Source organism: Cryptomeria japonica, chromosome 4 (genome assembly GCF_030272615.1).
Source record: "Cryptomeria japonica chromosome 4, Sugi_1.0, whole genome shotgun sequence".
NCBI lineage: Eukaryota > Viridiplantae > Streptophyta > Pinopsida > Cupressales > Cupressaceae > Cryptomeria > Cryptomeria japonica.
Window position 1 is genome coordinate 263,149,788 of NC_081408.1, and position 22,295 is coordinate 263,172,082.

Consider the following 22,295-nt stretch of genomic DNA (forward strand, 5'->3'; position numbering starts at 1 on the left):
TTTCACTCCTCTATTGCAAGGGAGAAGACCAAATTGCAGATATTTTGACCAAACCACTTCGTAAAGAAAAGTTCCAATTTCATTGTAAAAATCTTGGATTGCACCTCATTGAAGGGTTTGATGTAAACTCCCCAAGTAAAGCTTAAGGGGGGTGTTAGAATATTTAATCTTTACTTGGCTTAGGATTATTTGTATTTAGTTTAGGATATTCCTTAAGAATTCCTGCATGTAATTTGTCCTCTAGTACATGTGTGAGGACAAGTCATTTCTTTTATTTTCCTTTATTAAGGAATATTAGATTTCCTCCATAAAAGGATGTGGACACATGGCACACACATTTTATGAATGGTGGCATTCATAGATTTGGGAGTTACTTTGTAACTCCTCTCCTCATCTCTATTTAAGAGATGTCTCCTCTCTCATTTCTTCTTAATAACAATATTGTAAAGAGCTTCTTGCTCCCTCTCTCTCTCTCTCATTTTAGGCATTGCCTCATTCATAATAACACAAGGGGTTTTTCTTTACTTTTCCCCTTTCAAAAGTTCTTGTGCCTCCTTCACATTTGGGTGATTGCTCCAAGGTTTTTGCATTTCTCGTGGTAACATTTACTTCATCAATAAATTTACTTGGATTTTGTTTTTCTTTCCTTGCTCTTGTATTTTATTTCAAAATCAACAACCCAAACCTAAATCAAGGAAGGCAGGAAACACCCAAGCCTTGACAAGGAGGGGTTTGGGGGAGGGAGAAGACTTCCCCTTTCACCTACAACAAACCACGGTCCAGGCAATACTATCATTCTGACCATCCAAGGAAAGATCAAACAGAAAGGACCTCGCAAGGTTGCACTCAACAACACCAGCAAGTTGTTGTGGCTAAAGTAGAACAATGTCAAGAGCATATTCAACAAGAGTAGATCAAAGTTGCAGAACAAGGGCAACAAGAGATAGATCCTCAGGGACGGAAGCAACCACAATAGGAGCAGCAAGAGAGTTGATAGCAACAGTAGGAGGCACATCATCATCCCAGAAGGAGACCTCATTCTCCTAAGAGGAGCCAACAGAATCAAAATCAGCAGCAAAAACAATCAAATGATTATTTGTAGCATCCTTCCACCAAGTAGCAACACGTTTGTGACACAGAAGAATTTTCGACAACCAAAGGGGAGGCCCTCAAAATCTATCGATTGAGTCCAAAGCCTATCTCCAACCATTAGAACCACATCTTTAGGGAGAGGTGAGGAGATGTCAATGTCAATTAAGATGAGGGCAAAGGTGGAGTGGCCCATGTAAGATGTGGCATCATCAATCTTCAAGAAACGGACAATAGAGTTACCAATGGCCTCGTGGTAAGAATCCTCCCAGAAATGAAAGGGGAAATTAGGGAGGCGAACCCATACTGGACGCACATTAAGTGGTTCAATAAGAGGGTTGAAAGAGGTTGTCTAAGACTTAACAGAGAGAGTGATCTCCCCAAACCCATAACTTGCTCAAAACCAAGTCATGATCAAAAGAATAAGTAAAGGAGGCAATGAAAAACCTTTAGCACAAGGAAAAAGTTCAATGTTATGAGCAACTAAAGGCTTCCAAGAATCACTCACCCAACGATGGAGGTCCAGGAGAGAAGGCCAAAATCCAATGAATCTGCACACTAATGCACAACATTGGTAGAAACCAATATTATCCACAACATTCTATCTATAAACCACCATAGAGAAAGACTTGGCACAAGGGAGAGGACGAACCTCCTTGGAGTGATGAGCAACAAATCTAGCCACACAAGCAAAGTTGTGTTTACCAAAAAGAGGAGGTTTGGGTGGGATCACCCACATCAACGTACAAAGGCAGCAACCCCAGTTAGAGGGGCAGCACCATTGATCAGAGCATCCAAACCACCTGGAGCAGATGCACCCCCAACAACAACAGCCACACCCATGCGATGGGAGGGGGGACCCGAACCATACAGAGGCCAAGGCCCTAGCAGGGGCAGCGGCAAGTCTCAAACCACCCCCAGAGGGCATGGCCCCAGGAGGAGCAGTGCCAAACACGAAGGGAGCAACATTCAAAGAGGAATGGATGGGAGAGCCGTTAGATCTTACGGAAGCCATTATATTGGATGAATCAATGCATTTGTTACATACGTAATTATATCTCAATTTTAGGGAATAAAAAAATTGATATTGTATTTTGTAAATTTTAATTTCAAATTAACTCATCTGCGATTTCAAATTTTCATATATTAATTTGTATCGATTATTTGAATAGCCACCCCACACCATAATACAGAAGTTTTAAGGACTATTGTAGCGTCGAGCTCCTCTATGCTGCAGAAATCTCATCCATGTGACCTCCGCATTTTCGATTGCTCACTCTATTGTCAATTACTCATGCTTTCGCCTCTTCTAGTTTGCCTTGCCCGAATTTTGGAGTTTTTCCTTATGGTTGTGCATGTTCTAGCTATGGCACATCACACCAGCCCCTTGTGTACCCTAGCTCATTGTTATAATGCCCCACCTCTTTTCTCCCTAAGCAAGCTAAGATCTCTCTTCTCGGGACTGCCTTGGGCTGTAAAACCATTTCCCTTCGCCATCTAGGGTTAACCGATGGTTTTTGTGGGGTGGGCACCTCTTCCCACACAGGGCTCCTCTTTCTAGAAAATCGTCAGACGCGAGGTTTTGGGCTTTAGTTTGGGGCCTGCTACTTGGGATGTACAACCAAAGAGGAGTGGGCTAACCACTAATTTGCAAGTATCCTCCAAGTATTGCTCAAACATCCCTCTCAAGTGAGCTACATCTCCCCCGGTTTTAGCTTTTTATGAGAATTTAATGAAGGGTGTTTTTGAAGCAGAGAAGTTTTACATTGTCAATAGTTTGATTGGCCAATTCAATCAATTATGACCAAAAGTTTCAAATCTACACAATTGGATCACATTAGTCTAGCAAAATATATGCTCAAAGGTAATGTGGAAGTTTACCCTTGCACACAGAGATTTTTTATTGTTATGTTTGATTGCAAACAGGATCGAAACACCAACCTTCAAGAACGATGGTGTTGAGAGCACAATCTACTCCTTAAACCCTGATATCCCCAAAATCCAGCCCTCTAAATCATTTTTGGTGAAATAGGTTTGGGTTCACCATTCAAATCTTTCGTTATAGTTCCGGTTTAAGGACTACTTTGAAGCTATTGGTGATTCTTTGGTTGACTTTTTGGTTGTAAATACTGACACCCCCATTTTCACCCACATAACATTTCCTTGCATCCTTGTAGACTTGGATATCTCAAGAGATCTCCCTACGAAGATTTCTTTCAAGATTGATAATAACTGGTCCCAACCTCTAGACTACGAAGGTTTGCCCTTCCATTGTAGATGATTCAATACTGGACACATGGCTAATAATTGCTCCAGACCCAAAAACAATGTTGAGCACCAATCTTGGCAAATGGATGCTCTTCCACAACATTATTTTGTAAATGCTCCTTCAAAACATCTTGGGAAAGAATCTAAATCTCCTTGGGCTGCTCTTTCCCTTGCAGGAGAAAGGTGTAGAATGGGGGCAAATATGAAATCAATTTCTAATGTTGTCCCATTGCAAATTTCAGCTGCTTCAAGGTCTCCTTAGCAGTCTTACAACTCCAGTATGAAAGATAATATTACAGACACTTAAATGCCCCAAACTCTTATTGTGAATGCTCTTACAAGAGATTTTGCAACCAATGCAAATGGGACAGCAAAACAAATCTCCAAGACACTGCCTCTTTCTGACCAAGATTGGATAAAAGTTGAGTTACGATTCGTTTCTCCGAATTGAGGTGCATATCCAATCGGAGTGCTAGTTCTAGATCCTATAGGCGCAAATCAAGATACGGATCAAGTTGAATAACAAGAAAAAGACCCTATTCCAGTTCCACGCGATGACTTTGTTTACCTAGAAGCAGTTGGAAACGTGAAAGATCAATACTCAAAACCACCTACAGAGGTGACACTAGGATCGGCCAAGAAGGGAAAGAATTCAAAAATGTAAATTCCCTAACACAGCTATATGGGCTAGTTGGTAGATTTGTTCTATGGTGGCAACAAGCATTTTCTACTTGCCTTTAGCTTAGCAAAGGTTATGTTACTATTTGTGGCAACAGTAACCATATCGATTTCCATTTGTTGCGCCCCTGGGCCCTATTAGAGAGCTGAAGCTTTTCTTATTTTAACATTATTTTATATGGGAGTGGATCCTATGTCCATTACTTACAAATCAAAAAAACAAATAGCCACCCCAAACCGTTCCCCAAAAAACAACAAAAACATTTTCCATCACAAAGAACCAAGAAACACAATTGATACAAGAATTATTTTGGCCCAGGTACAAAATGTGATTGTGGAAAAATCCAATAACCAAGTTTGGTAAGTTCTTTGCAAGAACTAGAGGGGCAAAACATATGAATAAGTTCGAATTTTATTTGTAAGACGAAAAATATTCAACATTTGTCTTTTACAGGATGAGATTTAGTCCTAATATCTCCATTTCTTGGTTGATGTAGCACCGTTGTTATGTGTAATTCAAAATGCCTTTTCTTGAAAAAATTGATTGTCTCATCAAAGACACGGGATAGGATCTCCATTTCTTTTCAGATTATACTTATTAACTCCACATTGTCAATTGTTAGAAAAAGAAAAAAAATGTCGTGTGGATACCCAAGCCCTTGGGATTTATTGAACTCAATTTTGATGATCTGTGAAAGGCAATCCAGTTCCATCTGAGAGGTGTTTACAATATGGAACTGAGCAGTCTCTAGTGATCTACATCATGGGCATAGTAACTAACACCAACCAAGCAGAGGCAATCACAAAGTTGAGGCACATCCAGATTGCAAACGATAAAGTGAAATAAGGTAATCATTGAAGAATACTGCAGCATTGAATAAAGGAACAGTAGCTTCGTGACAATTAAAATGTAATTGAAAACATTAAACTTGTAAAAACTTGCGATCCTAGTACCTTGCAGTCCCAGCTCTGAGGTGTTATACAATATGAACTTGAGCAGCCTCTACTGATCTATATCATGAACATGGGAACTGACACTAATAACCAAGCAGAGGCAATGGCAAAATTTAGGCGCATCCATATTGCAAATGACAGCAACAGATTAAAGTCAACCGAAGATGACTGCAGCACTGAATAAAGGAAAACTAGCTTAGTGACAAATAAAGAAAGTTGTGAACAACGTGAAACTTACAACAAATTGGTATTATATTACCTTCCACCTTAATGTTAAGCTATAAATTTTACCAATCTACAAATGTTCCTTAATAATCTTGATTTATATCATCGTACTAAAAAGATTATATATATATCCTTGATTTATAGGAAATCATCTATAAATACGCATTCATCATGTTCAAGTCCAATTCTATAATGTCGCAGGGCAGCTAAAAGTTTTAAGAAGAATTTATATGCCTTGGTTTATGATTTATTTTTTATGCTGCTATACTTGCAAGATCCAATTTGGTTTAGGATACCTCTCTTCAAACTGATGAAGCGGATTCCAATTGCCTTGGGCAACATTGGAATCCGCCCAAGAGGGCCAGCCCCTTCCCCAACGTGTAGGGCTGGGCCCTATACCTCACGGCATCAAATAAAGACTCCACGCTACATTCAAGCCAACACGCCAACATGATAGGGCCAACCCTATCCCAATACATTTCGGATTAAATAAATTAAAAGGTCTTTAATTTATAAGGCACGCCGACATGTTTAGGAGTATTGCGCCACATATAAATAAACATAAACTTCATCACCATTCACTGATTCATGTTCATGCAAAATACTCATATCTGCCTTATGTGAATTAAAGGAGAGATATTACAGCGAAATATGTTTGCTATACCAGGGAGTTATATCTGCCATTAAAGTGTGAAATTCATCCATAAGGAGAGTGAACTGAAGTGCTAAAGGCTGCAGACCAGCAAAGTGCAGGTTTCATATGCAATATAATTCAGACCTAGGGTTTGGATCTGACTGCTGTTGGAAGTGTTAAAGGGAGCAGATTTGACAACTTGTTGGTTGTGAAAGTGCAGTTTTGTGAAAGACGTCATCAGCCCTAAGTGCAATCACCTTCAAGTACTTGAGATAAGTGTTGTAATCTTCATATGAATATAATCCATAATCAGATCATTCATAATCAGATCTGAGGATCTTTTCTGGCTGGGTTTTTCCTCCTAGGAGGTTTTCCCAGGGTAAACGTGTCTTGTTCTTATTTGTTCTTTTCTTGGTTGTGCTTAAATTTGGAAAACTATAAACTATTCATTTAATCAATTTAGTTAGTAATTAAATTCTGATTTTCTGAGTTTACATTAATCTGAAAGTGTTAAAATTCAACAAACCGCAGGTATATCATGTTTTCCCCCTGCCATGGCATAATCATATAACATAATTTGTTCTTTCAATAGCCAAAAAAGATGAGAAAAATGTTGGCTTGTTACTCAATACAGATAGTGAGACGGGTGAAATAACAGAGTTTATATACAAAAATTAAAGCAATTGTAGATATCAAACATACAAGGCTTACATTGAACATCTTTTTCAGAAAATAACATGGAAGGTCCTGAAAGATCTATAGGATCATAGCTCAATATGGATTAGTAAGCTTGGTCTAATAAACAGAATTTATATAGAAAAGTTAAAACAATTGTAGATATCAGATATACAAGGCTTCTATTTAATGTTTTTTTTCAAAAATGACATGACGAAACTGGTGTTTTCAGTTCAGTGTTAATTCATTTTAAAAGAAATCATGAACTAATATCAAAAAGGATTTAGAAAATTTAGCACAACCTTGCAATGTGTTTGGATTGGGTCATAAATACGTATTTACAAGCCATAATAGCTATTTTCAAAGTTCAAGTGTTAAAAAATCCCAAAGAAAATTAAAGAGAAATATATATCATCACCAGATATCTCTCACTCAACCATCCTCTCCATTATCTGCATCATTAAAATCGGGATCAAAATCCTTAACCTTAACATCAGCGTCTTCTCCAAACTGAATGGCATTGTCAATATGGGACAAGATGTATTGTATGCTGCAAAATTGCATATATTTTGTAAGAAAATATCACATAAATAGGAAGTAGAATATTCACAGAAAGCTTGGAAGGGATCGTCGGTATTCAAAATAACCTACATAATTTGCAATAACATGGTTAACAATCGTAACAGGAACGTACCTGTTCTCTTTTGTTATATCAAGAGGTAAGAAGTTCACCATACTGTAGTCATCAATCTGAAAAACAATTCCACTCTCAGGTGACACTCAAAAACAAAACCCAGCCGCAAGACACCTACTCAATTCTCAAATTCAAAAATCAAATTCATACAGTAAGAAGCTTTAGTTCCAATACTTCAAAGAACTACCTTCAGTTACTGCCCCTACTGTAAATGCTTCCTGATAGTTGCTACACTAAAGATGTGGAATCCTTGGAAGGAAGAAAAATGTTCGAACACCATATTTTATGCATGGTTTCTAATGCAGTAAGGACTCAAGCGCAAGTACTGGTACAAAAATGTGTATCGATTCCATAGGTGTGCTTGTATGTTCATGCATATCCCAACTATAATATCAACAATAACAATATTGAACATAACATTTAACCATTCATCCCCCAAAGGAATGATGTCAATAAGAACATACAAAAGCTCATCTAGGTCAGGCCCACTCTTGGTTGCTAGATAGAAATTCAATTTCAAGGGAGCTTAAAAAGGCAATCTGAAACTGCAGGGATGGCGGTGTTCTCAGATACCAGGAAGAATGCAAAGCAACATAAGTTTTCCATGCTCTTGGTTTGTTTTTGACTGCTTGGTAGTTTCTGCTGCTTCGGAGGGTATTGAGTGAACCTCAGATTTTGTTCATTATAATTGCATATTTTTAGGGATTCTAAAAGGGTGTAATGGACAATCCATGATAGTCATTTTGGGCTAGCATTGCGTTTGTTAGTAAGAGATCTTTTCAGGTACTCATAGCCCATGTGTGAGCAATATTTATAGTTAGCAATGACTGTATGTGTATGAAAACTAAATCAATGACAGGAAAGTGGAAATTTCCATATATCCATTCAGAAGCTAAAAAAACAAGGTAAGTGAAAATCTCTAAACAAACATCTCCATATGGCTTCTTGAATTTTAATTGCAATATGGAGTAACACGGGAGTGATAAAATATGGGTCCCTTCAAGGATGAATGGTATTTCTTGACTGCAGCAAAGAAAACCTTTACCACTCCAGAAAACACATTACCTTTCACAAGTTAGTCTCTCACTCTTTTACATGCACGAAGTTTGTTAGCTAGTGAAATCCTTGTGAGCTGCCTACATTTACATGGTTAGGCTGTGGAGTCACTAGTTTCTCTTCAAGAAGAATTAAAAAATTCAAGTTAAATACACAATTTGAAGTTAAATGTGTGAGAGACCCTAATCATTTTTAGCACCTCCACAAATGTCTTGTAGACATCCACAATGATGAGTCAAGACAAAAGCAACCAGTTAATATATGATGGCATATGTGTGGGGAACACAGCTGGTCTTGATTCTGGAGAACAAGACTGGCCTTGTTGACATGAGAAGATTGATCTTAATGGCCTTCTTGAATCATCTCCAATCACACACTTCATAGTAACCAGTACTTGGATAAATTTTCAAGGGAATCTTTTAGAAGCCCTAGAACAACATTTTTGTAACCATAACTCAGCTAGAAAAATTTAGTCTGACATGTTGGTGTGAATGGAGTTATTTGTAATGTCCCCTTCTATTTGACCTTGGATACAAAGGAGTAGTTAAAATTAAGTTGTCGGAAAATAAAGTAAATGTTGTGACAACTAGTTTTAATTCCTAAGCTTTCCAGATTATTTGTATTAAATTACATTGATGTTGGACAATGGATATAAATATTAATAAAACTTTATTATTTCCCTTTTGCCAAAGTTTAAAATTGAAAAGAAAGGGATATTTGAAAAGTTTTTCAGAAGCTTCTTGAGAGGATTATAAAAAGGCATATTAGGACTCATTTGTGTATGCTTGGTTTTATTATTTTCTCTTAGAGAGCTTGAGAGCTTCTGGCTTTCGGTTCAAGAAATCTGTGGACAGAAACCCTTGGAATAACCCAATTCATCTTTGGGGATGGATTCATCTCAGGATTCATAATTGCACAGTATTGATCAATGTGTTCGAGGTTTCAATCTAAGATCTCACAGCTAAGTTTTTCAAATTTCTAAAGTCTCATTCTGAGACAAATTTGTAGAGTTACTGGATTTATTGCAAATCTCTCTGGCAAGATATTATTGATAATATATATATATATATATATATATATATATATATATATATATATATCATTAAGTGGTATTTTGGCATAAGTCTCGTTATTATAATCTTTGATTGATGCCAGGTTTAAGGGGATAACTCAGTTTAATATGGTTGGGCTGCTTGGGCATATCTTTTTGAGAGCTTGGGATTATATTCTATTTTTGTTTGGGTGAAGATTATTATATTGGCAGTTCGTGGACTTCTTCTTTACCTTTGGCATAAGACTCCTTATGCTAGGCAACATTTTAATTAAATGAATAATAGGGACATGGAGACTTTACAAGGACAGCTTCATATATATTTTGCAGGAGAAACAATTTTTGGCACGGGCATTCAAAGTTTAGCACAGGACCTCTTAAGGGCTCGATTCATTAATATATTCCAATCTTCTATTGGACGCAACTTCTGCTATTTGCGTGAGGTCCTCCTTCAGGCGGATCTAATATTTCTGCACAACATTCATTCGCCCATAGTGCTGTGAGTTATGGCATAGCTTATGGCTCCTGCAAAAGCCTCTTCCTTAGTAGTGGGATTCATTTCGGCAAGGCTAGCTCTCTTTGGCATGAATAATACTGCCCAAATCGTGAGCTCTAGAATATAGACAGAATGCTGATGGTTTTTGTTGTCATTTTATGACACCCTTGGTCCATCAATGAGAACCGATCAGAGATATGTTATATGGACCAGCGCTGCCTCAGTTGATCAAGGAGAGAAGAAATCATGAAGTGTGAAGTGTTGCCTTGTCCAAAGGAAGTTCCTCCCTTGGCCTCTTCTTCTTCCCCGGAACTCCGGAACCCTGAGGTTCCGAAGTTCTTTCCCTTTGCTGCCTCTTCTTTCTTTTCCCGAAACTCCAGAACCTCGAGGTTCCGAAGTTCCTCTCCTCTCCCTTTCTTTTCTTCTCTCCCAGAACTCCGGAACCCCGAGGTTCTGAGGTTCCTTTCTTTTCCCTTCCCCGGAACTCCAGAACCTCGAGGTTCCGAAGTTCCTCTGCGCAATTTCCCGGAACTCTGGAATCCCGAGGTTCCGAAGTTCCCTCCTAGCCCTACTTCCTTCTTTTCTTTGGAACTTCGGAACCCCGAAGGTCCGAAGTTCTCTTCCTCGCTTTCCCTTCTTCTCTCCGGAACTCCGGAACCACAAGGTTCCAAAGTTCCTTTCCCCTTTGCCTTCTCTCTCTAGTTCCCCCGAACTCCGGAAGCCCGAGTTTCCAAAGTTCTTTCCTTAGCCTTTTGAAGTTCACACGAACTCCAGAACCCCAAGGTTCCGAAGTTCCTTGCTCCTTCCCTTGTCTTCCTCACTTCCGGAGTCCGAGCTTCTGAAGTCTTCAGACTTCCTTCCGACTGGCGACACTTTCGGATGGCGTGATCGACACTCAAGGCTTTTAATGCTCCAACAGTTTTGGTGATTTGTGCACTTTCTTTTGTGGAGCCATAAGGGTGCACTAAACGTTTTTGGCAAGATTTCCATCAAGGGAGGTACGGGGCCATGCTTGGTGACTTAGGTCATGTCTGACTTTGGAAGGTTAGTCAATCCACCTTCTCAGGATTGCCCTTTGCGGGTATGGCTAGGTTGCTTGCATGTACAAGTCAAGTGCATGCACTTCCCTACACTTCCAGACTGACATGCAAGGGTCATGATCACCCTTGTAACCATTTTTTCTATATAAACGTTGTTAAGCCTCATTGTAAAGGGTTCTCTCCCTGCTGCCTTGAGCTTTCCTATGCTCTTTCTCTTCTCTTGAAGACCTGTAATTATTTTTGCATTTCTGCAACTGTAAGCTTGGCCTTTGGCCTTTGTTTGAATTGAAATTACAATCTTGCCTTCCTTCAACTTATGTTGTGTATGTTTCTTTACATCATAAGTGTATGTTTTGTGGCTCTTCTCTCCATATATACTGTGTTAACTTCTTGTTTTTTTTAGTGTGACTTGTGGGAATCCTTCTCCCCTCTTGACACTTCACAAATTCTAACCTCCATACATGCATTGGGGTCACTCATACAACTGAAGTTTGTGCATCTCCTGGGTGTTTCAGTTGATTTTTTGTGTCATTTCGGGTAGGGAGAGGAACAATCTCTTCTTGGTGCATCACCTCCTTTTTATTTCAAGCATTTATGTCTTCCCTTTACCTCTGCAATTTGTTAGGATAGGCCTAGGAGTTAGTTTTGAAGGGTTGAGTTGGTTAAACACCTGCACCTGGATTGAGAAGGAAGTTGGCCTTCTCCAGAGATTCAACCCCCTTGCACAAGGTCCCAAACTTCAAGGTTGTTGAGTTGATAGCTCAGCAAGGGTGCAAGATTTTGTGATAACAGTTTTTGGCAGGCCCGATGGGACTTAGTTCGACATACATGCTAAGGATTCAGTGTTAATTCTTAGTGTTTCAGTCTTTAGAGGCAATCACCTTTCAAGCACTTGGCGACTCTGCTCAAAGTCCAGTTCTTGTTCATACGAAGTTCCTAACTCTTGGACCCCGGAACCCCAGGTTCCCAAGTCACCAACTCTAGAACTCTGGAACCCCCAGGTTCCGAAGTTCGCAAGTCCGGAACCCCCAGGTTCCGAAGTGCCTAAGTCCTCAACTCCGGAACCTCGAGGCTCCAAAGTCATGCAGTCCTAAGCCCAAGCCAAGTGAAGGTTCGATGTGTTCTTCAATTCATCAAGCCTTTGGAGGCAACATCTTTCAAGCACTTGGTGACTCTGCAATCATTTGGTGGATCTATGGTATGTTATCAGTCTCTGGTTGAGAGGGTCTGTTTGCTCTTTTAAGCATTTTGTTAAAAAAGCTCCATCTCTTTCAAATGCTTTAAAATGAGTTCATATCATGGGTGTAACTTCTATTCACCCCCATTCTATGAGAATGCCAACCATTTTTCCCCTCCTTACCAATAGGGCCGAACTAGGACTACTCCTAGTTTCATGCCAAATAACTTCACTTCAACAGCAGGTGGGTACTTTCCTAATGCTTGCCACTCACCCACCCCTGCTCAACCTTCTTGGCAGCCCAACCAGCCCCAAGAGGACGAAAAAAGGCAAATTGCAAAAATCAAAAGTGTGTTGCTTGATTTTACCAAGCAGTAGGAGGAGTTGAAGAGACAACAGGAGTGGGATTTACAACAGGATCAGCTTGCTTATCAGGCTCAGCTTCAACAACAACAGATGGGAGCCCAAAGACAACATAAGGACTTCCTTGCAAGGCAGCTTGCCTCTGCTAGGAAGGAAGAAATTAAGCAACTAGCAACCATAGAGATGCAGCTCATACAGGAGGAGGTTTCTGCTCCTAGGGTTCCTAAGTTTGAAATCCCAAGCTTCTGGCAGGGGAGACCTCCCAAACCTTCAACTACCCCCCCTAGTTTAAAAATTCCAAGATTCAAGGGAAGCTCCAGCGGTTGTTATACAAGAGCCTTCTCCTCAGTGCCTTTTGCAAAACACCCCACCACCTAGGGCCTTTCCTGATGCTATCTCCCTTTTTAAGGGCGGACCTGTTGTATGGAGGATGGATGGTTCCTACCCTCATCATGACGAAGGGATTCAATCAGCCATTGGTGAGTCTTCATATGCTCTAAAGGAGGAGGAATTGACAAAGCTGCAGGAGGATTTTGAGAACAATCAGTTGCAGCAGCAGGTCATTGAACAAGAGTGTGAAGGAAAGGAAGAGGACGATGTCCTCTCATTTGACAATCTTTCTTTCTTTATTGATCATGAGGAGAAGGATATGTCTACATCTCCCCCGGTGGTAGCTTTGGAACAACAAGCTAGTCTTGAGGAGGGCACAAGGGGCAATGGTTTTGCTGCAGATTGCATGGCGAATGGATCGTGCCATGAACCTGCGGTTGTTGCATTTTGTTGCCTGGAGGAGGAAACAAAAACAAAGAGACAATCTAAAGATTTTAGTTCTTCTTTTGAGGTGTCTCATAAACCTGAGATTTGTGTTGATATCAGCACATCTCATTATGATGTATGTTGGTTCTCCCCTGTCCTTGAAAGTGATGATGTTGAATATGAGGTCTTCATTCAAGGTGAAGATGTTTCTTTTGGCATTAGGGATGATGTGCCTAAGCTTGAATGTTTCACTTGGGACCAACATACCAAGTATGATGACGTTGAGCAACAACATGCTAGTCATCCCAACAATCTTTTGGTTGCTCAACTTAACAGTATACCCGAGCTTCAAAGTTTCCAATTTGATTTGGGTGAAGAGCCCCCTTGTGCAGGCCAAGACAGAGATATGGTATACTTTTCATCACCATTTGAGTTTGAGGCCTTTTCCTTTGGTTTAGACTCACGCCAAGAGGAGGCCGGCTATTGTGAAAAAAAAGATGCCCCCTTGTATAATAGAGATGCCTTCTCTTTTGCAAGGAGTAGTTCTTTTGATGCTAGCCAACTCCTTAAAAACTCCCCCCTTGCTACTATGTGCATGCTTCATGCATCCCCGGATGTCTCAGGTGGCTATTTTCTATGGCTTCCCTATGGTGGCAAGGTGAATGGCGAAGTGTTCTTTCACCACATGAGTAGTATGTGTGATCTAATGCAGCTAGATGGTGAATGTAACAATGGTATGAGGGGGATCAGCTCCTTCAAAAGGTTCCTCTTTGATAGAGGCAAAAGCATCAGTTGCCTCTTATTGTAACAATGTAAATATTAGTTAGGTTTCTTGTTTTCCAAGAAGTGCACGAGCACAGGTTGTTCCCCTTTAGAATGGCTGATCTTGATCCTTTGCAGGTTACAGAGGAGAGAGTTTTCTCTTATCTTGAAGTTATGACTCTGTGCCCAATGGATTACACAGGCTATTGATCTATATGCTTAGCAAGCAAGCATCCCGCAGAGGTTGCCAAAAATGTTGTCATTTTATGACACCCTTGGTCCATCAATGAGAACCGATTAGAGATATGTTCTATGGACCAGCGCCGCCTCAATCGATCAAGGAGAGAAGAAATTGTGAAGTGTGAAGTGTTGCCTTGTCCGGAGGAAGTTCCTCCCTTGGCCTATTCTTCTTCCCCGGAACTCCAGAACCCCGAGGTTCCGAAGTTCCTTCCCTTTGCTGCCTCTCCTTTCTTTTCCTGGAACTCCGGAACCCCAAGGTTCTGAAGTTCCTCTCCTTCTCTCCCTTTCTTTTCTTCTCTCCCGAAACTCCGAAATCCCGAGGTTCCGAGGTTCCTTTCCCCTTTGCCTTCTCTCTCTATTTCCCCCGGAACTCCGAAACCCTGAGGTTCCAAAGTTCTTTCCTTAGCCTTTTGAAGTTCTCCGAAACCCCGAGGTTCCAAAGTTCCTTGCTCTTTCCCTTGTCTTCCTCACTTCGGGAGTCCAAGCTTCTAAAGTCTCCAAACTTCCTTACGACTGGTGACACTTCTGGATGGCATGATCAGCACTCGAGGCTTTTAATGCTCCGATGGTTTTGGTGACTTGTGCACTTTCTTTTGTGGAGCCATAAGGGTGCATTAAATGTTTTTGGCAGGATTTCTATCAAGGGAGGTACAGGGCCATGCTTGGTGACTTATGTCATGTCTAACTTTGGAAGGTTAGTCAATCCACCTTCTCAGGATTGCCCTTTGTGGGTATGACCAGGTTGCTTGCATGTACAAGTCAAGTGCATACACTTCCCTGCACTTCCAGATTGACATGCAGGGGTCATGATCACCCTTGTAACCATTTTTTCTATATAAAGGCTATTAAGCCTCATTGTAAAGGGTTCTCTCCCTGCTGCCTTAAGCTTTCCTATGTTCTTTCTCTTCTCTTGAAGACTTGTAATTATTTTTGCATTTCTGCAACTGTAAGCTTGGCCTTTGGCCTTTGTTTGAATTGAAATTACATTCTTGCCTTCCTTCAACTTATGTTGTGTATGTTTCTTTACATCATAAGTGTATGTTTTGTGGCTCTTCTCTCCATATATACTGTGTTAACTTCTTGTTTTTTTTAGTGTGACTTGTGGGAATCCTTCTCCCCTCTTGACACTTCACAAATTCTAACCTCCATACATGCATTGGGGTCACTCATACAACTGAAGTTTGTGCATCTCCTGGGCGTTTCAGTTGATTTTTTGTGTCACTTCGGGTAGGGAGAGGAACAAACTCTTCTTGGTACATCACCTCCTTTTATTTCAAGCATTTGTCTCTTCCCTTTACCTCTGCAATTTGTTAGGATAGGCCTAGGAGTTAGTTTTGAAGTGTTAGAGTTGGTTCAACACCTGCACCTGGATTGAGAAGGAAGCCGACCTTCTCTAGAGATTCAACCCCCTTGCACAAGGTCCCACACTTCAGGGTTGTTTCCATGTTTCGCAAGGTTGCTGAGTTGATAGCTCAGCAAGGGTGCAAGATTTTGTGATAACGGTTTCATTGACCTTCTTCACTTACAGAGGTTATACTCTCATTGCTACAAACTGGTTCTTTGGCACAGGTTTATTCAGTCTGAGAATGATACTTTGGCAGCAGCTTCTAATCTTGTTACTGAGAACTGTTACTGTGTGAACTACTGATTTTGAAGGTTCTCTTTGTGGCACAGCTCCTTTCCTTTGGTGCAGCTCATTTCCTTCTGGTGAATTCAAATACAATGGTTGGTTGCTGTTTCCTTGGATGTGACTTCAGGTTGGAGATAGAATTAAATTACTCCATATTTGTAAGCCATCAATGATGTTGCTATAAATGTTTTCAGCCTGTCTTATAATCTGATTCAAAATTACAGTTGCAATCCTTGTATGGAGGTGTTCACTAAAAGAGTAAAACTTTTCTACCTATCAAAACAAAAGTGCAATACATTTCTATCATGATGCTGCAAGTTTATGAGGTCAGAAATTATTCATCTCTTTTTCAGGAATAGAATGTTTACCGAGTAAGTCGGAGGGTGTCATAGCTTGTGAAGATTGTAATTGTTCTTTTGCTTGCAATTCATATTCTCTATTTAAGCATTACAAAGCAAATCTAAGTTTTTGAAACAGCAGTTGACATAAAATTCAGAACTTTAAATGCTTAATATGTGATTCTTAGGGAACATGGAGAGTAAAGGTGGTGGAGGTGTATTAGGTCAACAACAATGAGATGCAACTTCAAATCATGCAAGCAAACATTTAGTTACATCCTCAACTTGACTTTATATTAACTCTGAAGGCCATGAGGGTACTTATTTGTTCCAATCCAAACATATATAAATTGACTAGGGAGGGCAATACATGACTTTTCCAAGGCTTATGACAACAGAAATGCTTAATATCCAATTTTTAGGGAATGTGGAGTGGAACACAGTGGTAGCATATTAGATCAACAATGGATAGGTGAATCTTTAGATCATGCAAGCAAACATTTGGTTGCCTTAAGAACATTATGATACTTATTTTTTCCAACCCAAGTTTATATAATGACCAGGGGCAGATATTGACCATAGTAAAAAACAATAAAGTTCAATAGCGACTGATTATTTTAGACAAACGTACTCTTACAGCATGAAGGATATGACTACAGTGGTGTGATTATGTGGTATAAAAGACCCTACCATTCACGTGGAACCAAATTTATGAATATGTACTCTTGTTGGATATATATTTCTATACCTACAAACCTATTTCATCAGACATATATAATAACATACTTCAGTATATTGCCACTTCCACCTTGCTCTTGCACCATAAATTAAAAACTTTAAATCTGTTTATAATTAAGCCTTCACCTATCAAAAAGTTGAATCTCGGTAAGCTTTTGATATCTGATAAGTGTGTTATCTTTTTTATGATGGACTGACTGAGAATGGTAACATGAATTAAGCAATATTTGTAAAAAATATCAGCGCATGCACACAAAAACAGACATATGTACAAGCACACCTGGCCACCAACACAGCCAATTTGCTCTTCAGGCCACTCTGAAATGGCTTATCTAACAGTTGAATTAGATGAGAGAAACCTACATATCATACTTGGAAAATCTGATGGCTTATCTAATGGTTGAATTAGATGAGACGAACTTATATATCATACTAAGGGAAAATCTGATAACCTTTACTTGACTTACCTCACCTAATTTCTTTCATGAAATTCAATACAATTATGTTAACTCACCAGTTCTGCCAGTGACCTATTTAATTTTGCAAAGCGCGGAGCCATGTGTTGATTGAGTTCTGACAACAATAACCTTGTATCTGGGTCAAGAAACCTAATTAATGAAAAAAAATGGAGTAAATTATTAAGATTCAAGGAAACTTACAGGAAAGAATAATTAATATGCATCTATGTATACTGTAAATAGCTATCCTCTAAGGATTATAGAAAACCATAGCAACCATCAAAAAATCCAAATATACATACTTTTCAATCTCTTTCTTGTTCTTAACAAGATCCATTTTTGTCAGGACATTAACATGAGGCAGTTCAAGTTGAATCATTGCTGAAAGGGATGCCATACAACCGCTTAGGTACTTCGTTATGTCTGAAACGAACTACAGAATGATGTTTATCAGTTTTCTATTCACAAGATAGGGAGCGAACAATATTAATTATTACAACAAAAAACAAAACAGGCTGATTTAGTAAACTAATATATATTAAAATGGTAAAACCAAAAGACAATTATAGAAGACAAAAACAAAGAGTCAATCAATATGATATACAGCAAACCTGTGAATCAAGCAAATATACAGCACAAACATTGTAGTTCCAACGCTTGAGTTGATCAACAAAAGTTCGAAATACAGGAACATGTGAATAAAGCTCTATTTGACCTGGATAAAAGAAAAGAAAAATTTTGAAACTCAAATTAGAAACAGAAAAACTGATTTGAAGTAAAACTGAGGTTCACAGAATTTAAGGACATAAGTGCCATTTAGCATGTTCTATATAGAGAGCCTATCATGATAAAGGAAAAAATAATAAATATCTTCTGAAACAAAAACCGTTTTGCACTCACCCGGACAGTCAAAAACAAGATAATCGTCATCTAAATAACCTTCCAATTGCTCTGCGAGCCAATCATCTAGATTCTCCTCAAGGTGTCTTTCAGAGTCAAGACAACAATAGTTAACCAGAAGAGCACGACAATACACCTAACTAATTTGAAATGGTCCTAAATATTAACTAGAATATCATATTTCTTATATAACCATCTATCAGCTTATATAAACACTATTACACCCATTTTTGTATGTTATCTAAAGTCAAACTAACTGCATATATGATACCAAAAATAAGTCATGGAAATAACATGTCCTCAAGTGATCACAGACATGAGATTTTGCCAGCTTGAATGGAAAACATTGCAGTAACTTCCTGTCGGATTGATCCACTCAGTTCAGCCATAGATTTAAAAAACACTGATATCTTTGATTTTATAATTTCTTGAAGAGGGGGTCTCAAACAAGACACAAAATGTTGGAATCAAAAAGCTTTCCACAGCTAGATAACTGATATTATGTTTACCTGCGAAAATCCCAAATCTCTAAATCTAACTACATTACGTATAATTATGTATGCTGCAAAAACAGCCATTTCGTAGTAGACATCCAATATGAATAAACAACCATAAAGTAAATAATACCCTTAGTGTATTCTTCATCCTAAGGCAGAATATAACAAACTGAAATTGATTCTCAGAATGTTCCTGTGAGAAAAGTGGCAGCTGTACACCTAAATGATACTAATGACAGGAGGTCATTCTTTCAAGGTAAAATGGATGGTAAAAGCAATTGTAGGAACACTCCATGGAAAACACTGGTCAATATCTGGCTACTTAGATATATGTTGCGATGTCCTTTAAAATTGTGCACAAATGTTGAGGATGACACTTCTTTCAGTTTCTCATGATGTGCTATTCTTAAAGCCTAAATGAAGTTGGCATGCAACATTATTCAAGAGAATCCCAGTGAAGTTTGAGAACCAACGATAGGAGTGTGATTTGATCCTAATGTGTCTTTCTATGTACTTGGGAGTGGCTAGAATACATTTCTCATTAAAACAAATATAAATAAACCTGCTTTGTACAGTCTTTCAATCTTTTTGGATAGAGAAGGAAACACTTGATCGGATTGGAGGGAGATCAACTGCTATTGGCATCAGTCCATGAAAATAAACTGGCACTATTTGAGCTTAGGAACATGATTCCACAAATGAGCACAAGTATAGAGTGTAATGTCCCCTTTTGGGATTTCCTATATTTTGCCCTAGAATTCCCAAAAAGGTATGAAATATATTTAGGAAATGCAAATTGCCAATCTTTAAATCTTGATTTAGACCCCATCACTTGAAAATATATAAGCCTGCTGACTATTCTTATTAATTCTGAAACTGATTGTTTCTTCCTTGATTGTGTTTGGTGTATAGTAATTCTGCTCTTCTTTGAATGCCTAATTCCTCTTACACTTTCATACTATATTGAGGAGACACATCCCTTTGAAAAGAGACACCCATTTTAAGGTTCATATCTCCTCATTGCTTGCCTTGACATTCAAATCAGATCTGCACTTCAGATTATAGATTAAATGCTGCTTCCTCTTATTCTCTTCCTCTTTTCCCCCCCTCTCTAATTGAATTTGTCCTCCCGCTTATATCTTCAAGTGAGGAGGAGTCACACCTCTTCATCATGTCTGCCCTTTGCAATGGTCACAAGTTACAAACATCAAAATTATCACCTTATGAAAGAGTCACAACCCTTCATTGTTTCTGCCCTTTTGAGAGAACCACTTCCTTATTTCCTTCCCATTCCTTCTTCTTCCATTTACCTTTCCTTAATTCCTATGTTCCATTCTTTTCTTTTCTTTTCCTCCTTGGCCTCTTTCAAATGAACTTTTATCCCTTTTATATCTCATGTTTGAGGGAGTCACAACTCTTCATAGCATGCCTCTTGACTTTTCATTAAACTTAATTAACTTGTAATTATAGTATGTTATATTTTATTATTTAGTTATTTATTTATATTTTACTTTAATTATTATTATTTATTATTAAATCCTATTTCAGAAAAGGGACATTACATAGATCCACTTGATAGACATTTCAGACAAAAAAACAAGATTTGGCTCAAACTGGTCATGAGGAATTAACAGAATTCAGAAAATTGTCAATCTTAAATTCAACAACAGATTAAAACCATTCCCTTTGTTTACAAACTTATAATTAAGGCATATAAAACTTTTAAGTAGCAACAAGTAAAAAGTAAGAAAAAAGGTCAAGAATTGTGGTTATGCTAATTTATATTGACAACAATTCATTGTTCAAAGATAATAATATTAGTTGCATCCTAGATGCCAAAAATTAACCCATTACAATATTTTCAAGCATCAGTCCCTATGGCTGCTACGATGAAGAATAATGAAATAATTAGGTCACTAAAATATAGAGAGACATACAAATATTCTGATTCCTATGTTGTACAATGAGTTTAGCGAAAGATGGTAGTTGATTAATGTTTGAGGGGTGCCTCCTAGTAGATAGATTGTAAATTGATGAACAAATAGCCAAAAAGGTTGCTGAAAATGCATTTCAAATATGATTTTCAAGGTTTTCCCAGGGGTCAAGGACACATGGTAGACCAAGGAATTTTAACCCAGTTAGATTTGCATTTCCAATAGTAAACACAATGCTTAAGTTCACTGCCACACTTTGATGAACTCTTTCAAATCATCCATGAACTTAATCATCCATTTTGTGGGAAGCAAACGGATAGAAATTACCTGCACTCTATTTTTATAGAGATTAAAAGGAGATTACCGTAAATGCTGTTGGCATGAACAAAGTTAAGGTTAGTGCATTGCAGCTTCCCAATTCCAAGTGAAACTACAAATTGGATACTTCGGTGGGTCAACAAGACTGAGGCATTGAATCACAGGTATGTCAAGTCCAAGATCGAGACTGGAGAATATTGGCTATAACCAAATTCTCTGTGTGTGTCTGTGTGTGAGAGAGAGAGAGATAGAGGGGAAAAAAAAAATCAGCAAACTTTTTAAAAATCATAAAAACATATACTAAATAATAAAAGGCTACCTAGGCCTCAAAACACTCAAATAACCTTTTATACTCTTCACCTTCCCATTTCATTTTTCACCCTCAATAACACTTATTCACTCTCATTCCAATTTCCATTTTTACTTAAAGGAGTTGATTTTTAGTGATTGTGCATAGGAAGAAATGAGAGAAAATTAAAATAGGTTCCTTCTTTTCATGAGATATTTGGTTTGTCGTGATTGTGTGCATAGGAGGAGATGATAGAATATAAGAATGGATTCCTTATCTTTAACAGAGATTCAAGTACCTAAAATGGTTAAATGGATAAATCCTAAATTTTTCCCTTCTTTTCTCTATTTATCCCATTCCTCATTTGTCCTCATCTATTCATGTATAGATTCTAAACCTTAAATCTAAAGCATGGGTAACAGAGATGAGATTATAAAGTATCCATTTCAAAGTAGCTATGCATTAAACAATTTTTTGGGATACTCCATACAATAGACAAGGCCTCCATTTGGACCTAGATTCAGCTCCTCCATGACATCTTCCAAAGAAATCAGATCCCTAATATCTGCCAAATAAAAAAATGAATCCACAATTTCAGCAAACAATCAAAAACTTTGCTACAATTTTTGACAAAAACTAAAGTATCTCAAGCATCAATAGTAAACCCTCCAGGCATGCCCATCACTTAAGCAAGCACTCAAATACGACAGCCATCCCTTGTTATTTCAAACCATTCACATATATTACTTAATGTTACAAAATATAAGCTCCCACCTATAGAAACTGGATAATCAAAATTTTCTGCAGCCGGATCAAGGTTCACAATGTTCACTGTTCGACCAATACTTTCACAATGCTGATGTAGGTTGTTGCAATATGTTGACTGCAGAAATAAAATCTTAGTAAATTAAACCAAGCACATTACCAATAAATCAAACTCAGAGAAACATGTATTTAAAGCTCAATATAAATTAAAACTGCAAATTCATAGATATGCCTACAAACAATTGATAATAAATGTGTATCATCGGAGCA

The 22,295-nt window shown here is 38.4% G+C and overlaps 1 protein-coding gene across 3 annotated transcripts in view; it reads right to left on the minus strand.

The window, feature by feature from the left end:
- Positions 1-6,686: 6,686 nt before the first annotated feature.
- Positions 6,687-22,295, minus strand: part of LOC131065574 (uncharacterized) — a 29,545-nt gene continuing 13,936 nt past the window's right edge. For all 3 annotated transcript variants that reach the window (XM_058000132.2, XM_058000134.2, XM_058000133.2), the window contains 8 exons: positions 22,035-22,143; positions 21,744-21,825; positions 18,223-18,308; positions 17,934-18,037; positions 17,625-17,755; positions 17,379-17,472; positions 7,218-7,273; positions 6,687-7,073 (listed from right to left, as the gene is read on the minus strand). In XM_058000132.2, coding sequence (XP_057856115.2) covers positions 6,956-7,073; positions 7,218-7,273; positions 17,379-17,472; positions 17,625-17,755; positions 17,934-18,037; positions 18,223-18,308; positions 21,744-21,825; positions 22,035-22,143 — 780 coding nt within the window. In that variant the 3' untranslated portion in view covers positions 6,687-6,955. The remainder of the gene's footprint in view (positions 7,074-7,217; positions 7,274-17,378; positions 17,473-17,624; positions 17,756-17,933; positions 18,038-18,222; positions 18,309-21,743; positions 21,826-22,034; positions 22,144-22,295) is intronic.